Source organism: Pteropus alecto, unplaced genomic scaffold (genome assembly GCF_000325575.1).
Source record: "Pteropus alecto unplaced genomic scaffold, ASM32557v1 scaffold287, whole genome shotgun sequence".
Classification (NCBI taxonomy): Eukaryota; Metazoa; Chordata; class Mammalia; order Chiroptera; family Pteropodidae; genus Pteropus; species Pteropus alecto.
Window position 1 is genome coordinate 807,969 of NW_006439718.1, and position 18,473 is coordinate 826,441.

The window sequence follows — 18,473 nt, forward strand, 5'->3', positions numbered from 1 at the left end:
GAAAATCATCCTGCCTTGAGCACAGGGATGATGGAGCTGAAAGCACACAGATTTGCATAAATCCAGCTTCAGTGACCATGACAACCTCTGGGTGCTCCTCAGGGAGCGTCACTTCACATCCCACTACTGAAGGCCCCATGGCATTCCAATCATGGGATACCTTCAGGACTCCCAACCCTGATGGCAAAACAGTAGATGTTACTCGGTAACCTCCATTTTGCATGACCATAAAGAAGGAGTCAGGCATCATGCTTTCAGAGCAAATTTAATAAAGAATGCAAAAGGTTCCCAGGTGCCTCTGTTTTAATGGCTGAGGGACTGCCCTCTCTGACACCTGCCAGGCTCTGCACAGTTACAGCAGCATCTAGACCCCGTAGGTGGCTCAGGCTTCCAGCAGTACCACCCCTCTCACCCCGGATGTCAGGACTTCTCTCTCCAGCTGGCTCCAGAGCTCCTGGCACTGCTGAGGCCTAGGTCCAAGCCACAGGCCTCTGGCTCCTCACATGGCCAGGGGCCATTTCTGCTGAGGGGAAGGCAAGCAGCACAGCAGAAGTGAGCGCTTCCACTCCTTTACTTTGGGGCTCCAGCACCTTTTGCCCCAACAGTCAGACTTCCCAGGGTTGAAAAAAACTCTTCCATTTCCTTCTGCAGCAACTGGTTCCTCTTCTCAGCATCCTCCCGTGCCCGCTCCGAGTTCCTCAGCTTTATTTCCAGCATTGTGTACTTCTTCTTTTCCTGATCCAGTTCTTCCTCTAACCATGACATTCGTTTCTTCAGGTCAGCAGAAGCCTCCTCAAGTCTTAAAAAACAAGAAAACGACACTGTTTTAGACTTTGGCTCACTGGATTTACCAAACAAGTTCCATTTTTGGCAGATGCATGCCTACTGCACCCATGATAGGGGGAAGGGTCTAGTCAGGCTGGGCCTGGAGAGTCAGGACGTGTGCGGACTCAGGTCGGGCTCTCGGTGAAGCTGTACAGGCCTCGTCTACTCTTTACAAGACCCTAGTACTTCACCCCCAGAAGACCTGGCCTAGACTGTGATTCAGAAACACCAGTGTGAGGATTTGGGCCTTCAGCACTCGGGGCTGGGGCTCCCTGAGTCCTTGCTAAACTATAAAGACCACGTTCTCTGGCCCGGTGAACTGTTCTGTGGAGGGATGGACTGCCCCGCTGGCAAAGAGCAGGACCAGTTCCCACACAGAGAGGAAAACAGGAAATTGTCCCCTTGCCTCCACTCTGCTATGAGAACTCTTGAGCTCTAGCATCTCTCCTGCTGACCGCCCCTGCCCCTGACATCCCCCTGCCACTGCATCCCCACCCCATGTCCCAGCCAGACATAGCAACCATGGAAACTCCATTCAGTTGTCACTTTCATACCTACTCATCCTTCATGCCCCAGCTCAATGTCTCGCCCTCTGTGAAACTTCTCTTGATCCTCCCCAGCAGATCACATTATTGCTCCTTTATGCTACCAGAGCCACACCATGCACTTCTGTGGAGGGTAAACGCTGACATATCGACCTTTCCAACCAGATGACCAGCTCCTATAAGGATGCGCCGAGCCCAGCCCCTGGGGACCAGCCTAGCTACTTACAGGGCACATGACTATGAATAGGACACAAACTCCCCTGAGACCTAGTGTGTCCTCTTCTGAAAAATGCAGGGGACAATCTCCCTTGAGCACTCCAGCTACCATGGACAAAGACCACATGTGCACCCATCGATGCCTGGCACACGGTGTATATGGAGCAAATTTCAACTCCCTGCTCCAGCCAGGACAAGGCTAGGCTTCTATCTCAGTCACTGAACACAAAGCACAGAGAAGGGAAAAACCCCCCTCCACCCGTCTTCCGTCTAGGGAACACAAGGCATGCTGTCAGAAAGAAGGCCCCCAAGGCAGATGGCAGCGGCCCCTACGACTCACATCACTGCTTCTCCTCCAGTCCCAGGCCTCTCTTTGCCAGGTCCTCCCCACACCCTTGGTTCTCTTGAGCTCAGGGCCTGGGCCTCCTCTCCTCCTCTCCATGCCACTCCTTGAGTGACCCTGCCCAGTTTCCAGGCTCGAAGAACCATCTACATGCTAACAACCCTTAGCCTGTATCTCCCTCGACTCCACTCAGAAACTGAATGAGCATCTCCAACTTCACAGGCCCCCAGCCGAGCTCCTGATCCTTCTTCTCCCAGCCACCACTCCTGAGCACTGATCTCCTCTCTCAGTGAACACCTTTCAGTTACTCGGCCAAAATAAAAACATTGGCCCTTCAGTCAGTTCTTTTTCTCACACCCCCACCCCCGACATCTAATCAACTAAAAAAACCTTCCAAATATGCTTAGAATCTTGCTCTTATCTCCATCTCAACTGCTGTCCCTTAGGCCCATGCCACCCAGTTTGGCCTGGGCTCCTGTGGCCTCCTAACTGGTCAAGCTGTCCTTAGCACAGCAGCCAGGTACACCTGTCAAAGGGACCCAAGTGCTCAAGGCCCTCAGGCCACTTAGAATCTCACTGGGAATCAAATCCAGAGCACGGCTCTGACCAAAAGGCCCCACCCTATGGCCTCCCCTTCTCATACTCCACTCTGCCTGCCCCCACTCTTTCTTCCACCTGCCCACTCAGCTCCTGCCCCTCCCCACTGCAATCCCTCGCGTGGCTCTGGCTCTCCCCTCTGCCTGAAGCACTGATTCTGGTTCTCCTCTCCCTTAAGCAGTAGCTTCCAACCCTCTCCTCCCCTCAACGCCCCCCATCCCCCGCTCCCTTCCCTCCACACAGTTTTATTGTTCTTTATCTCACCCTCTGATATACTACATGCATTTTAAAATCTACCTTGTTTATGGTCTCTTTGTGCCCCCAATCACCACCAAATAAGAATGAGGGCAGAGACTTTGATGAGTTTGGGTCATAGCTGTGTTCCCAGCATCTAGCACAGTGTCTGACACATCACAGACACTCCATGTGTTTCTTTTGAAAATGCAGGAATCAGGGAGCAAGGGAGACAAGGCAATAAGCTGGTCTCCCTGCCCCCACCCCAGGCCAGACCCAGTGCTGATTCCATATGTATAAACATATTCCCCAAAGGCCCATTGAATGGGGCCCCATTCCTTCTCCTGTGCTCAGAGACCTTCCTCACTCTAGACCACCCCTCCAACCAGGATGATGGTTGGCACCACTCTGCCAGGGAGAGCACTACAGGGGCTGTTGCTGCTGTCCCTTTGCCTCTGGGGCCACATCTTACCTCCAACCCACCAAGCAGGAGGTAATAAGAGCAGTGAAGGCTTCCTGAGCACTCTGCATGTGGCAGGCTATGTGCTGAACATCACCACTCCTTGTGTCACTTAATCCTCATGGCAAATGTAAGAGGTCACCCAGGCTCAGGGAGCCTGCCCAGATGGACACTCAGTCAATACATAATGGGGTCAGAGAGCCTGCCTGACACTTGGTTAATACATGGTGGGGCAGGGACTCGAACACAGAGAGTCTGACCTGGAGCCCACCAAGAAACGACACTGCATTTACTCAGAGAAACTAAGCCTCTGAGAAGGTGAAAGAACTAGAAGCTCAAGTGTGAAGCTGACTCCGAGATCCTGTGAGGCTGAGGCCAGCCTCCCCACGATAATGCTGCCCATGCATTCTATAGCTTTTGTCTGGGCACTTAGCTCCAGCAGTAATCACCTTCCTCTGTACCTCTGCCTAGTAAACCTGGAGCTTACATCTATGAGGTTTCTCCACAATCTTGTACCTTGGGGTTTCCTCATGCTGTGTCCTTTCTCCTCCTTGCTCAATTTGACCCTATTGGCTCTTCCAGTCCTGGCTCAGACTTTGCCTGCTGTGACCTCCCTCATGTCAGGGACCTCTGCCCTTAAAGCCCTTCTCCTGACACATTGCCTCCCTATGTACGACACTCCCTGGGTGTCCAGAACATGGCAGCCACCAGAACAAAAGGGCCAAACACTGCCATTCCAGTTCCCTGTGGAAATCCCAGGCTCACAATTAGAAGCAAGACTCCTACCTCCACTGTCTCTGATGAAGAAGGGAAGCCCTGAGAACCCACCGAGCCCTCTCTGAGTGGGTGGAAACTGGGTTCATAGGTCAGACAGCTGGGCAAGAGGGGTTAAGGAGTCCGAGATGCTGATGGAAGCACTGCATGCTGTCCAGTGCAAACTCTGCTGGTGACCTTAATTGGAGAATCCAGTCCCTCTGAGCTGGAAACACCGTCCTCACAGGGAGGCTGGGAGACTCAAACTCTGGCCATCTGTGAGCAAGCTCGCAGGGCTCGGAATGTGGCATAAAGCCTCCACCTGTGGCCAGGGCAGGTGGGACGGCTCGGCTCAGCATGGTCAGCTCCCTCCTCAAAGTAAATCGGATTCCCATCTGGGAAAGAGCCCTCAATCCACGTCAAGCTTGACCATGGTCAGCCAGCCACGTGCATTACACATGGGCACATCCCCAGGCCCAGAGCTACAAGACTGTACTCATGCATACCCAGGGGACCTGCCTCCTCCCTGAGAACAACACAGGGACCCCCCAATCTGAGCCCCTCCATCAAAGGTGCTCTGAGCAGCTCAGGCGGTGACTCTGACTCATTCCTTCAGCAGCTATGCATGGAGCTCTGACAGCTGCTCGGGAGGTTTCCCAGACATAAGGACCCCTGCCCCTCCATCCCCAACCTGTCCTGGGAGCATTCTCTCAGAAAGGTGGCTTCTGGGGGCTGACTTTCTGAGGCCAGTGCCCGGTGAGCTGCTGGCCACAAGGTTCTGCTCGGCCGAGCGGGTGGCGGCCTCACACTGGCCAAGCGGCTGCAGCCCTTTACCTTTTCACACTTGTCTCGTACTCAGTCCTCTGCCGGCACAGCTCCGCCCTGAGCTCTGTGACCAGGCCCTGGAGAGCCTCAGAGCGACGGGCATGATCCTGGGCTGGGCTTCCCGGGTTGCTGGGCTCACTGCTACTGAGGCAGGTGCCCACCTCGTCCTGGCTGTGGCCCAGATCAGGGGATCTGCGGTCCTCGCTGCTGCTGGGTAAGGGAGAGGGCTCCAGGCCTGCCTCGGTGTGCAGGGAGCTGCAGGCAGAGGAGTCGCTGGCTCGGCAGGCTGTGCAGCTGCTGATGGAGCCCCCGGCGGAGGCCTCGCAGGAAGAGGCCCCGGACCATGCCATGCTGGCCACGCTGGGAGTGCTGGGGAAGAGGCTGGGTGGAGGCACGTTGTCATAGGTGGAGAGTCTCTGCGAGGAGCCTGAGTCCTTGAGCCGGTCTCCCGATGAGGCCCGGCGGTGGCCACGCAGGGAGGACAGCCCATTCATGAGCCAGTTCCCGCCAGAGGAGATAATGGGCACCTCCAGGGACGAGCTGCCCATCTTCAGGCTCCCTGACCGGGACCCTGACTGCCGGAAAGAAGACTTCCAGTTAGGCAGAGTCTGCATCCTCTTCCCAGAGCTGCTGGTGGCAGGGCCGAGGGGAGAGTTTCTAGAGAGTGCTGCCACAGTGGCCCCATCCAGAGAAGAGGTCCTGTGCGAGGGCAGGCCAGGGGTGCCAGGGCTGCTGGGCTCTGCCTGGCTGTCCCTTGTGACCTCCTCAGAGCCCCATCCCACCGTGCAAGGGGTGCCGCCATGAGGGGAGGCTGGCCCTTCCGTGGCCCTCGCAGTGAAGAGCTGGCCATGTCTGCGGATCAGGACTGTCATCAGGTGCTGGACAAGGGAAGTTCCTGCCAAGAAGATGGAACGAGAAAGATCTGGCTGTGGATGTCTCTAGTCCAGGCTCTGCAGACCAGTCAGGGGGCGCCACAGCTTGGTGCCTGGCTCTGCCTGCAGCTCAGAACCAGCCTGACCCATGGGGCCTGGCTCTGCCTGCAGCTCAGAACCAGCCTACCTCCCAAGAGAGGATTCAACAACAGCATGTCATCAGCCACCCTGAAGGAAAGGATGACCACTACACCCTTCAAATCAAGGCAAAGACAGAAAGCTCTTGCCCAAGAATCCCATTCCTTGGACAAATGTGAAGCGTGGAGCGCAGAAGAGGTACAGTGCCTCCCAGCCCACTCCGTTCAGCTCGGTCGGGGAGGAAGCAGGCACAGTTAAGGCTGTGGGGTGAGCAAGGGGCAAGCGGGGACTGCCCCAAACCAGCATCTGGGTGTCAAAGCCCTCTTGGCTGCCCCATGTCACCTCTCTATACCGCTGATGATATCTGTACCTGACTGTCCACACTCTCAGAGGCACAAGGCTCTGGGACCGGAAACACAGATGCTTTATAAGTACATGAGGGCAAACACACACACCTACACACAATCACACACACGCATATAAACACAGCTCCCCCAATATGTATGACCCCCACTCCGCCCCCGTCACAGTCTCATAGTCACACATGATCCTCCTTCTCTAGGCCACTGCCCCTGAGATGCAGCCTGTGGAGTCTGTAGGGCACTTGGTTCCTGAGGCTGTAGGTGGGGTCAGCAGCAAAAGTGGGCAGTGGGGGACCACGATATCTGTCACCTGCCCCATCCCCTCCTCAATGAAAGACCAGAGACCTAGAGGTCTCTAGGTGATAAGGAGAGTGGAGTGCTTGGGCAGACCCTCCCACTAGAGGTACCTAAGAATCCTGGAAAAAATAAAGGAATCTGCAGGCCAGCAAACTGGGTGAAGCAGGAACTCAGCAAAGAAATGGGGTGATTTTTCACCCTTGGGCATTTGTGTAACCTGGCAGGCAGGAGCTTGGGGGCCTGGGGAGGGAAACCCAGCCAGGTAGGCTAAGGACTGGGGGATCTGAACAGAGTACCACACCCCCAGGGAACACTCCCTCAGCTTGGGGGGCCCAGAATAGCTCCACAGCCCACCCCTACATCCCCACATCTCCCCCAGGTCATGCTCAGCAAGGAATGGTAACTCTGCCCTCAGCTCGCCTAGTGCCAGGGGTAGTGGGCTCTAGTTGGCATCTGTCCTGCATGAGTTTTGCTCAGCCTCTGCTCTCCTTAGTCAAGACTGGTTGTCAGTTTTCTGTCTATGAGTGGCAAGACTCACACTAACTCCTGTAGGGCAGTCTTCCATGGGGCCTCTGAGCATGGGCTCTCATTTCCAGGCCAGCCTGCACCCGTGCCCTTTAATAAGTCTCGCTGACAGACTCACCTCGCCTCTCCTAGCCTCATCTGTGAAATGGGGGCAGTAACTGCAGTCTAGGCTGCTTGTGAAGATTAAAATGAGGTGATACAAGTAAAGCACTTAGTAGAGGCCCTGGCATATTGAAAGCAGCTTCTATTTTTATCATTTTACTGTTATTGTTTACTATAGTACAGATACTCCCCAGTGTTTGCAAAGCTCTGACATCCAGAAGCAGCCTGTGACAATTACTTAATTGAAAATTACTTAAGTAAAGCAAAAACATCTGTGTGTATTCAAGGGCAAGGGCGCGGACCTTTTCCATGCCTCAGCTTCTGCTATTCTAATTGCACTGATGACCTACTGTTACCATCCATGGGGCGAAGTTTATTGTTTTTTAGCTAGACCCCATGGGGGCAGGAGAGTTGGTAGAGCCCGTTAGGAGGCCCCCAGGGGGTAGAGCCACCCCTCCAGCTGACCTGGGGTGATGGTTCTGATGACCGGCCCAGGACCAAAGTCAGCCCAGACCCCAGTGGCACCCAGAACGTTGCACATGCCCCCATTACCTTCCATGATGGTCACTGGGTCTTCTATCTGTGGCCGAAGTATATTAGGTCCAAAAACAGTTGCCAGGTTCTGGACACTCATCTTGTTAACATTTGAGTGAGATTGAACTTCATCCAGAAACCTGCCAAGTAAGGAAGAGGCAGTTGGCGGAAAAGCAAATCCTGATGCCAGCTCTGCTGGGAGCTGCCTGGCGCCCACACCCAGCCACACCCACACATTCCCATAGCCACTGGGCACAGCCAGCTGTTCCTGCCAGCTAAGAAGAGGGCAGAGCTTCTTCTGGAATCCAGAATGGCCAGCAGAAGCAAAGGCCAGTGGGCCATGGGCCCACTCTCAGCATGGAAGAAAGAAACACAACTGTCCTGCCTGCAGTGGGGGCAGATGTCCAGGAAGGCCCAGACACCCCAGCCTGGGACGGGGTGAGGGCTGCCCTGCACACCCTCTCCCAGTGCCTGAGCCGAGGTCGTGGTCAGGAGGCAGACCCCTGGGGGAGGGGACAGTGGGAGGCACCCAGAGGAGGCAGAAAGGACATGGGTGTGTATGTCGCTTTCCTCCCAGAACGATCCACAGAGGACTTTAACGCTGCTTACTCATGGTGACTGCAAGCTATGTGCTTGCAGGGATTGTGTTCTTTTATATTCCCCACTGGCTGATTGATTGACACTCAGGGAGCAGCGTGGAGTGGGAGAATGACCCAGCCCCCCAGCTACTTACTTGCAGATATATCTGAGCAGGTTGTAATTAGCCAGGGGAAGGCTGCTCACTTGTTTAGCCAACTCCAGAGTCCCCTTGGTATTGAAAGAGAAAAACAGCATTTCAGAGACCAGCAACTGGTCTTTCTCTCACTGAGGGAGGGGTCAGGGGGGTAGGCAAGGAGGAAGGAGGTAGTCTAGGGATGGGGGTGGCAGGCACCAGAGGCCAGACCTTCAGCCTGGCCATTCAGCCTGGCCCCAAATGAGCAGAGGACACCACCACCGCCATTTCTGAGCCAGGCCTGTGACCTCCTAGGTGGGCAGATTTACTTTGGGGGACTGGTGTGAGGGGTGTGCCTCTGCAGGGCCACAGAGGAATGTCAGGGCCAGTGCTCAGCTCACTTATCGAGACACAAATATTTGCCAGATAAAGACCCCTCATCTCCCACATGGCCATAGAGAGGGCAAACACTCCTTCCCCAGCCAGGCACCTGCGGGGTGGGGGTGGGAGCCTCTGTCCTGTCTCAAATTCTTTGGGGAGGAGGTAGGATATAAACAGATGAAAGGTCTGGTTGTTTCTGAACCCTGTGGCAGCCTGGGTAGCTTGAGGTGGGTGTAGGAGTAGGTAGGTGGTAGAGTAGAAGTGCCTACTGTGTGGTGTATCTGGGCATGACCAGATCACAGACTGATTTAGGAGGTACCTGTCCCTCCCAGGGACCAAGGCTTCACACAGAGAAGGCCCTACACAGAGGGGATGCTCCAGCCCCCCACCCCCACCACATAGCAGGATACAACAGCACCCCCCTTCCACCCTAAACACACAGAGCAGGCTGCAGAGCAGAATCTAAGGGCCACAAAAAATAATGAAAGTCAGAGTTATGTCCTGATTCCACTGCTCGCCCTGCCCCCCTCCACCTGGTAGGCCTACCTCCCAGGATGGGTCCCCAGGAGCCACTAACCTCCCCCTCGTCCTTGGTGAGCAGCTGGGCACAGCTGAGGAAGTCCTCATATCTGGCGAACGGGACCACAGGCTCAGGGAGCTCCCGCAGGTAGAGCTTCAGCAGGGAGGCCACTGTGTGCACATCGGTTGTGCTGCCAGTAGGGGGACACACTTGAGGCATGGGTGCCGGGAACTGCAGGAGTGACCGGGACCTTGCAAAGCCCCTCCCCGCCCCCAGGGGCAGCCTCTGCTCTCATGGGAGCACAAGGAAGAGAGAGACACAGAGGAGTGGACACTGTTATCTGCATTCACTGCCCCTAGTCAAGGAAAGGCCCAGACTGCTTCCAGGTGCTATGCACAGAGGTCCCCAGGGGGCAGGGACTGCTAGAGCTCCAGCTCAGAGACAACCCACAGCCCAGGCCTCTGCTCAGAAGCCCTGTGCCTCAGGTCTGAGTCAGTCCTCAGGGCTGGCAGTCTCTCCCTCACAGACAGTATGGGACTCTCCACTGCTGCAAAAGCCACAGGGCCCTGCAGGGCACAGTTGCTCCCCACAGAGTGGCTGCTCTAGGTGGGAAGAATCACTCATAGTCCTGGCCAGCTCACAGAGGAGGGGCCCTGTGACAGCCTGCCAGGGAACCAGTGGGAGTGAGAAGTTCCCTTCTGTGGGCCTGTTGGTGGCCCCAGCATCCTCTGAAGGGTGACTTGGAAGCTGCAAAGCTCCTGCGGGGAAGAGGAGCAGGGAGCCAGGGACACAGCTGTTCTTGCCCAAGCGAGAGTTTGCTCCCAACCCCCACCTACCCCCTGGAAGTGGAGGCGCCATGTCAAAGAGGTCCCAGGGCACTGGCCACTAGGGGTGGGGTAGGTCAGAGGTCAGACACTTTCCTCTGGCCTCTGGGTTCCTATCACACAATGAATGCCTGGGCTTCTGTGCTCCTTACTCTATTTCCAGTACCCTAATGCCCAATGTGTCCAGTCCAAGACCACAGTGTCCAGCTCCCAGCTCAGAGCTGCCTAGGCTGAGGTGGGCTCCCATGGAGAACAGTGACCCTGGGCTCTGGGTTCAGGCTCTGTGATTGGGTCCTGGACCTCAGTCTTGGCACCTCCTCCAAGCTTGTCTGGCATGGCAACTGGAGCATGTGCTGGGTTCCCTGTGTGCATTTACTTGTTTGCCATCTGTTCTGGCCCCTTGAGAGCAGGACCTTATCTGTCTTGTTTATGGCTACACCTCCATACCTGCGGGGTGCTCTCACTCAGTGGATAGGTAAAGTAAGTTGAGTGAAGTAAGAAACGGCTGTTGAGTCAAAAAAGCCTCCAGGGAGAGCTTTCTCCATGCTCGGTGCTTGGTGGTAACAATGTGGACAGGGCTGGGAGAGCTGCAAAAGGCCCACAGGCCAGGGTGGTGGGAAGGGATAACTTTGGTGACTGAGGCTTTCAGGCTGATGGGGCTCTTTATGGAGGAGGGAGCCCAGGGCTTGAGGCTGGATTCCCTGTAGTGCAGAGTGTGGTCTGCACCCAGGGAGTACGACTACCCTGGAATGCTTCTGCCTGCAAGAAGGTAAGGAGAGTAGCCCCAAGACCCCTCCCTGTTTTGGTGTGAATGAGGACAGAAGCCTTGGGATCCCTGTATTAGGGGATGAGTATAAATGCAGGGCCAGAAGACCACCATGGAGATGATGGAAAGTGGAAAGGAATGGTATCAGATACCCCAGGGAGCAGTTTCTAGAAGGGAAAGCATCCAGACCCCAATATCAAGAGTGAGTTTCTGGGAAACACAGAAGAAAACAACCTTAACCCTTGGCCACAAAGGCACAGGATGGAAGATGCCTGGCTGGCAATGGTTCAGAATGGACCACAAGCTCATTGAGATTATAAATTCTGGACGGCAAGCTCAGAGTATGAGGATAGAGGTTCATGAGGCTCCAGATAAAAGGGACACCTGTGCCCTTCTGGGCAGACTTCCTCTGGGGAACAGTGGTCAGTCTCAGGCTCTACATTTAAAGAAAGAAACTGTCTGACAGACTCTCTTGGCTATGATAATGAGTCTGGGCAGAAGTTGGAGGGACTGAAGGTATTCTGCCCAGAGAGGAGACCTGGTTAGACCAAGGCTACCATGAGCCCACTTTGGGCAGAGGGGGCCTCAAATGTGAGAGTAGATTTGATAAGAAGGGCAGAAGCTCCATGGAAGCCTGGGTAGGCCTGATGCAGAAAGAACCTATGAAAAGCTGCTTCAAATGGGTAGGGTCCTGTCAAAAAGAGGCCCCCAAACAACCCCATCTCCCCATGTCTTAGCCCTTGGACTCTTAGTAAGGTTGGCTCCACCCAGAGGTTGGAGCCCAGGACCTGGTAAATCCAGTGATGGCTTAGAAGAGGTACTGGCCCAGGATAGGTGGAGGAGACTCCCTATCCCAAAACCTGAGAGGATGTGGGACCACAGCTGCTGCTCCATCTTGGTCACCCTGAGAAAGCAGAACCCAGAGATAGGCCCTTCTTTTCTCCCGTTTGGGGGCATCTACAATGGAAAAGGCCTGCATGGATGTGACTGGCCTGTGGCAGGACTTGTCTGAGAGGGGACCCAGGGCTGCTGCAGTGATTTTGGGCCCTGTGTTCTGCCCACTGAAGAGGGCTGGTTTGGCACACATGCACCAACGTGAGGAATCATCTTGCCCACCATCCTGCTGCCAGGCTTGCTGGGCACTGGCCCACCCCTGCCACAGGAGCTGGTGGCCTGGGAGAAGCCCCAGCATGGGGAGAATGAGGAGGTGGTCCCATCTTCACCTCTGCCCTGGAGCTCACCTGTCAAACAGTGGCTTCTCCCCACAGTCGAAGGAATCCTGCAGGTCCCTCACCAGGTTGGCCTGGCCCGGCATGCGGAAGAGCCCTTCCTCGGTGAGCCCACGCTCCCGGATGAAGTCCACACACTGCTCCACCAGCAGGGGGGCCAGGCGGGGGCCATATTTCCGCTCCTGGTGAACTGTGTCCTCCAGGCGCTGCCCAAAGATCCCTGGGTACAGAGAGGACCTGGTCACACCCTCAGCTATCCAGTTCAGCAGTGGGGGTGGGTGTTTGGGAGGATAGAGGTGCTATTAGGGCAGAGGTGCTATTAAGGCCAAAGGTGGCTGCTCCTGAGGGAGCAAATTAGAAACTAAGAGGACACACACTGGGTGGATGGACTCTGGGCCACCTGAGCCAAAGAGCAGGAGGGCACAGAGAACAGGTGGCCTGTCCTGTCCTATAGAACTTGTTCAAGCCTGAGAAATCTTTAATGGGAACATGCGTTACACATTTTATTGATTTGTTTATATAATAACCTCCAAAGAGCAGCAGCTTACATTTGAAAACTCAGAACTATGTCCACCAAGACAGCATGTTCTTAGCAACACTTCTTGCATTCCCTCACCAAATGGGAAACCATCCAAAGCCCATCAGCAGTAGAATGAGCAGACACTCATGGTCTGCTCACACCATGGAACACCAGACAGCAAGGAGAACAAGGACTATTACCACTATTGCATGCACACAGCTCATGCAACAAGACTGATAATGGATTCGTGTAAAAACATAATCATGACTCAACATTACTGATCATCAAGGAAACACAAATCAAAACCACAATGAGATACCACCACACACCCATTAGAATGGCTACTATTAAAAACAAAAACAAAAACAAAACAAATGTTGGCAAGGGTGTGGAGAAATTGGAACCCTTGTGCACTGTTGGTAAGAATGTAAAATGGTGCAGCCACTGTGGAAAACAGTATGGAAGTTCCTGAAAAATTTTAAAACATAATTATCATATGACCCAGCAATTTCACTGCTAGACATAAACCCAAAAGAAATGAAAGCAGACTTAATCATATATTGATACACCTATGTTCAGAGCAGCATAATTCACAATAGCCAAAAGGATTAAGCAACCCAAATGTCTATCCATCGATGAATGGATACACAAAATGTAGTGTATACATACAAAGGAATAGTATTCAGCCTTAAAAAAGAAAGAAATTCTGACACCTGCTACGACATGGATGATCCTTGAGGACATTATACCGAGTGAAATATGCCAGTCACAAAAAGACAAATACTACATGATTCCACTGATATGAAGTACTTGGAATAATCAAAATCATAGAAACAGAAAGTAGGACAGTGGTTACCAGTGGGAGATGGGGAGTTATTGTTTCATGAGGACAGAGTTTTAATTTTACAAGATGGGAAGAGTTCTCGAGATGGATGGTGGTGATGGTTGCACATTACAAATATACTTAATTGTACACTTAAAAATGGTTAAGATAGTATGCTTTATGTTAGCTCTACTTCATCAAAATTTTTTTTTTAATTTAAGAAAAAGCAACACATTAAAAAAAAAAAAAAACTGAAGCCAAATCCAGCGCTTCATGACTCCATTTATACAAAATGCAAAACTAGGTCAGGATGTGGTTACCTCGGTGAGTCAGTGACCAGAAGGGGCCTGAGGGACTTCTGAGGCAATAGTAGTGCTCGGATTCCAGACCTAGGCACTACTTACCCAGTTCTGTCCACTTTGAGAAAAGTCATTAAATGGTACACTTGTGATATTAGTACATTTTTCTGATGTTATATTTGCAAGAAAAAAAAAATCAGGAAGCAAAAGACCCCAAATATTTAATACAGGACAAGAAAGTAAATGAAGGATAGAGAAAAAGAGGTAGAGGAACTTTTGGCTGAGAAAACCTGCGACAACTAAACATGCAACTGGACTAAGAAGTTCCTGGTTCAGGCAAAGAGTAGGAGTTGAGATCCATAAAGCTCTCCATCTCACACTGAGAGTAACAGGAGACACAGCCTTCTCCCAGCCCTAAGCTCTACAAGGACTTTGGAGTGCCCGACATCCTCTCCACAATGCAGAGACCTTCCCTGCAGGACGGCCTCGGGGGTGTGTCAGGGACATGATGTCACAGCTCCATTCTGTCCAGGCAGTTCTGTGGTCCATGCAAGATGCAGCCTAGGCAGGTGGAATCCTGAGACCTGGATAGTGAGCCAGCAGGTAAGAGGTTCAATCCCTTCCCTGGCGCTGAGCAATGGCAGGAATCAGGGAGCCTACTTGGCTCCCCATGCACAATGGCTATTTTGCAATAGGATACAACAGTCCCTACTCTGCCTGGCACAGAGTAGGGCTTGGTGAATGTACCTTCTCACCTTGCCCAACCAAAGACAAAGTACCCAGAATTTGGGGGAAGAAGACACACCCTTCTAGAAAATATGCTCACATAGAACACATCCAGTGATGCCATCAAAGCTTTAGGAAGAAGTATGTGTGTGTATACATGCATGCACGTGTGTGAACTTGTGTGTGCATATGTGCATTTGTGTGTGCATGAATGCGCGCATGCTTGTGTGTATGAGAAAAGTGCTGAAAATAGCTAACATACGGCACTTCTGGTAGCAGGTGCTGTTCTAAGCACTTTACATATATCAATACACTTAATCTTCACACAGCTTGATAACTTAGGGACTATTACCACTATTATCATCGCCATCATCACCATCATCGTCACCATCCTGATATTTCAGATCAATAAACTGAGAGACAGGAGTTTAAGGACACGCCCAAGTTCACTCAGCATGTGGCAGAGTCAAGGTTCAGACCCGTACAATCTGGTTCCAGGTTCAGAAAATGTTCTAGGCCACAGTGCTGCTCTTCAGAATGCTGGTGCATGGACACCTGTGTGATACTATCCACCCACAGCCTAGTTCCTGTGTTTCTTTGGTCTTTCCTTACTAGCAGTTAATTCCTAAAGATGCAGTCATTGGGCAACAGGCAGTAGAGACTACAGTACTGACAAGAAAGGAAAAGCTACAAGCCTTCTGGGACTTGGTGAGAGAGACCAGCTGCCTCTGCCCACGGGGATGGGACCAGAGGGGGAGAGGGACCTGTCAACAGCCCTGAGCACAGGGGCTGATGCTGCCACAAACTGGCGTGGTGGCTGCCTCTGGCATGAGAAGCTTGCACAAGGAGTCCCCAGGGTCCACCACTAACAATGTCCAGGCCTCTCTGACAAGCCCAAGAGTGGCCTAGGCTGGTCCTGGATACACTGAGCCACTGCTCCCTCTTGTTTCACTCAGGGCTCAATCACCTATGCTCAACAATGGGCCATATGAATCCAAGATGCTCTTGTTTAGCTATTATGGTGTTTGAAACATTGTCAAATTAGTTATTTAATTAATAGAGGTTAATTAAAGAGATTTCATATAAAAATCTGGATCCCCAGCTTCTTTTGAAAAATCCACAGATCTGGTGACACCAGGCCCAAATTCCCAATAGCAACACTGGCAGAGTTCAATGACATCTGTGCCCTTTGATAGTCTGTGTACTTGCTCATCCTCTGCAGTCCCCACCACACCCACCTCACACTTCACTCATGTGGCTTTGCCAGGTATTCACCTCTTCTGTTTTGGCCACAGATATCCCCCAAGGACACTGGGGCCAGGATAAACTAGAAGAGGTATCCTGACACACAGAGGGTTGAAATGGGCAGTTATGCCTATCATGACCAGAGGCATCTGCTAGGGCCTTAAATGAGCAGACAGAGGACATACAGGAGTAACTTCCCATGAGCAGAGGGTCTCCAAGAAGGGAGGGCGCTAGCCTGGCATTGCACCTTCCGTGCCCACCTTCCAGCTCATGCACATACCCTTTTCACCTCAGCTTTCCCCACCACTTGAGCGTCCTGAATATGTCTGCTTTCCTGCTGCCTGGCCTGGGTTTAGAGCAGAGGTTACTCTACCTGAAGGCCTCTTTCCTCTTTGGTCTGTGCAAATTTCTTATTAGCCCTTGGAGACAGTTCAGATGTCCTCTCCTATGTGAGCTGTCTCAGATCCTCCCTCTAGCACAACCACAGTGTTTTCATTCTCCTTAGGCCTCTATCACAGCCAATGCAAAGACAGTCACTTCTGCCTGGTCCCTTCCCAGGGACCACCTCCCTCTCTCATCTGAATTAGTGCTGAGCTTGGAGCAGAAGTTGAGGAGCACTGAGTGAAGGTTGAACACACAGCCCCGGACAGTCTCCAATCTCATTAATGTGTTCGGCTCCCCACCCTTAGCTCACAGGTGACTACGGCCAGTCAAAGGAGAGAGATCCTGAGGAAATGAATTCTAAAATTCTCTCCAGAGAGCCACAAACTTTGGGTAATTCCATCCAGCCTCTGCTTGGTGCCAGTTTTTCTATATAAAATGGAGATGATCACACCAGTCTTTAGAGGCTGCCCTGAGACCCTGCCCCCTACCCCCAACCTATCAAGCCATGAGATTAAGCCCACATTCCCAGCACCGCCATGTAGAGCCTTTCATGAGACCTTGTGCAGGCTTCTCATCTAAGCCACTCTTTGAGGGAAGATGCCTTGGGGAGTCCCATGAGAAAGCCTCACTCCAGCTCAGCCTTCCAGACTTCCTTCCCAAGTATCCTCTTACTGGAGGCACCCTGTGCTCAAGCTACAGGGCCTGGCCTCCCTCACCCTTGCCTGCCACTCTCCTTGCCAGGGTCTCTTTGGCAGAGCCTGGCAGGGCCTGGAAAGCCACATTGAACTCCTTCAGCCCTCTTGGCACATCTTCAAGGGGGAGCCTTGCCAAGAGCCAGTTCCAGTAGGTTTGTCAGATCCCTAGAAACCCAGCCAGCATGCAGGTTCCTCGAGGTCCCAGCCCACGCTCTTCACAAAGCACAGGCTTTGCCACCAGAGAGGAAACTGGCAGAAGCTGCTTTTCCTCTGGATGAACCTGCTGACAGGCTCAGAACTGAGCCAGGGCTCTCTTATGCCAGCTCTCTGGCAAAGCTTGGCCCTCACTCCCCTTTCCCTGGAATCCCATGCAGGAGCAGGAATTCTACAGGCAGAGAGGTCAGCTGGCTCAGATTTCTGTCCTGAGTGACCTCAGCCTCTTTGAGCCTTGTCATTGCCACTTAATGGGGCTGTGAGCAGCCATGGGAAAGCCTACCACATCTGCCACCCTAAAACAGGTACTTGATAAACATGGCCTTATCCTGACCCAGAGGTCTGGGGGAGGGGAGCCTCCAGCAGGAAAGGCAGATGGGATTCCCTCTTGGAGCTAATCCCGGAGCAGAAAAACCTCAGGCCTGCTCTAAAGATAGTAGGGCTCTCTCCAGTTGTGGGGACAGGGAGACCACAGTCAGGTAGAACAGGGGTCCTCGAACCTCAGGGCCATGGACCAGTACTGGTCTGTGGCCTGTTAGAAGCCAGGCCTCTCAGGCTGCACAGCAGGAGGTGAGGGGCTATAGCCAGTGAAGCTTCATCTGTATTTGCAGCAGCTCCCCAGCGCTAGCATCACCGCCTCAGCTCCACCTCAGTTCATCAAGCATTAGATTCTCATACAAGTGCCAGTCCCTGGTGTCAAAAAGGTTGGGGACCGCTGAGAAGACACAATGAAGAAAATCTAAAATTCTCTCCAGAGATCCAGACTTGGGGTAATCCCTTCTTACTATCATTTCCTCTCTCTCCAAGACAAGCCCCATTCTCCCTGCTTCCACCTCATGGTTTGTAAAATCACACTTCCATCACTCCCACACTTGTGCCCATTTGCCAGGTCTGCTCTAGGTGCTAGAGAGCCTCAGGGTTGCCCTGGTGGCTGTAAAAACCCTAAACCCACCAGTCCCTCCAGCTCTGCTGAAAATCCTTCCCTGCCTCCTCCTGCCCATCCAGCCCTTGCCAACCAAGAGGCTGAAGGCTGCGCAAGAGAGAAAACTGCCATAGGTAAACATCATCTTGCGGGGTCCAGAGCAAGCCCCAGGGTAGAGGTGATCCCGCCCGCCCTCCCAGTGGAGGCCAGCTTCACGCCCCGCACAATGGCCTGTCTGAGGCCTAGGGAGGCAAAAGTGGGCGAGCCGTAGGCTTGTGGTCAGTAGCCCAGGGTGCGCATCCCGCTTGGTCTCCTCAGTGGTGGGGGAGAGGGGTGGCCTTTGCAAGCCCTCGCTCCCTGCCTGCCTCAGCTTCCCCACCTCCGCACATGGGGTGCCCACTCCAGGAGGAGGCGCCTGGCCTCGGTCTCTGTCCCCAGACACGCTAGCGTCCCGCTCCCCCAGTGCGACTCAAGGTCCCGCGCATGCAGCCCTGCACTCCCCCGGCTCCCGGTCTGGCCCCGCAACGCGCATGCGTAGTGCTCCCCAAGCCCGCCGCGCCAGTCCCAGGTTCGAGAGCGCTCTGGG

General features: G+C 53.3%; 1 protein-coding gene across 3 annotated transcripts in view; it reads right to left on the reverse strand.

Annotated features, from left to right (window-relative positions):
* Nucleotides 1-256: 256 nt before the first annotated feature.
* ARHGAP22 (Rho GTPase activating protein 22) overlaps nucleotides 257-18,473 on the reverse strand; it is a 153,360-nt gene continuing 135,143 nt past the window's right edge. For all 3 annotated transcript variants that reach the window (XM_015593242.2, XM_015593241.2, XM_015593240.2), the window contains 6 exons: nucleotides 12,073-12,280; nucleotides 9,299-9,431; nucleotides 8,362-8,435; nucleotides 7,647-7,768; nucleotides 4,808-5,693; nucleotides 257-799 (listed from right to left, as the gene is read on the reverse strand). In XM_015593242.2, coding sequence (XP_015448728.1) covers nucleotides 571-799; nucleotides 4,808-5,693; nucleotides 7,647-7,768; nucleotides 8,362-8,435; nucleotides 9,299-9,431; nucleotides 12,073-12,280 — 1,652 coding nt within the window. In that variant the 3' untranslated portion in view covers nucleotides 257-570. The remainder of the gene's footprint in view (nucleotides 800-4,807; nucleotides 5,694-7,646; nucleotides 7,769-8,361; nucleotides 8,436-9,298; nucleotides 9,432-12,072; nucleotides 12,281-18,473) is intronic.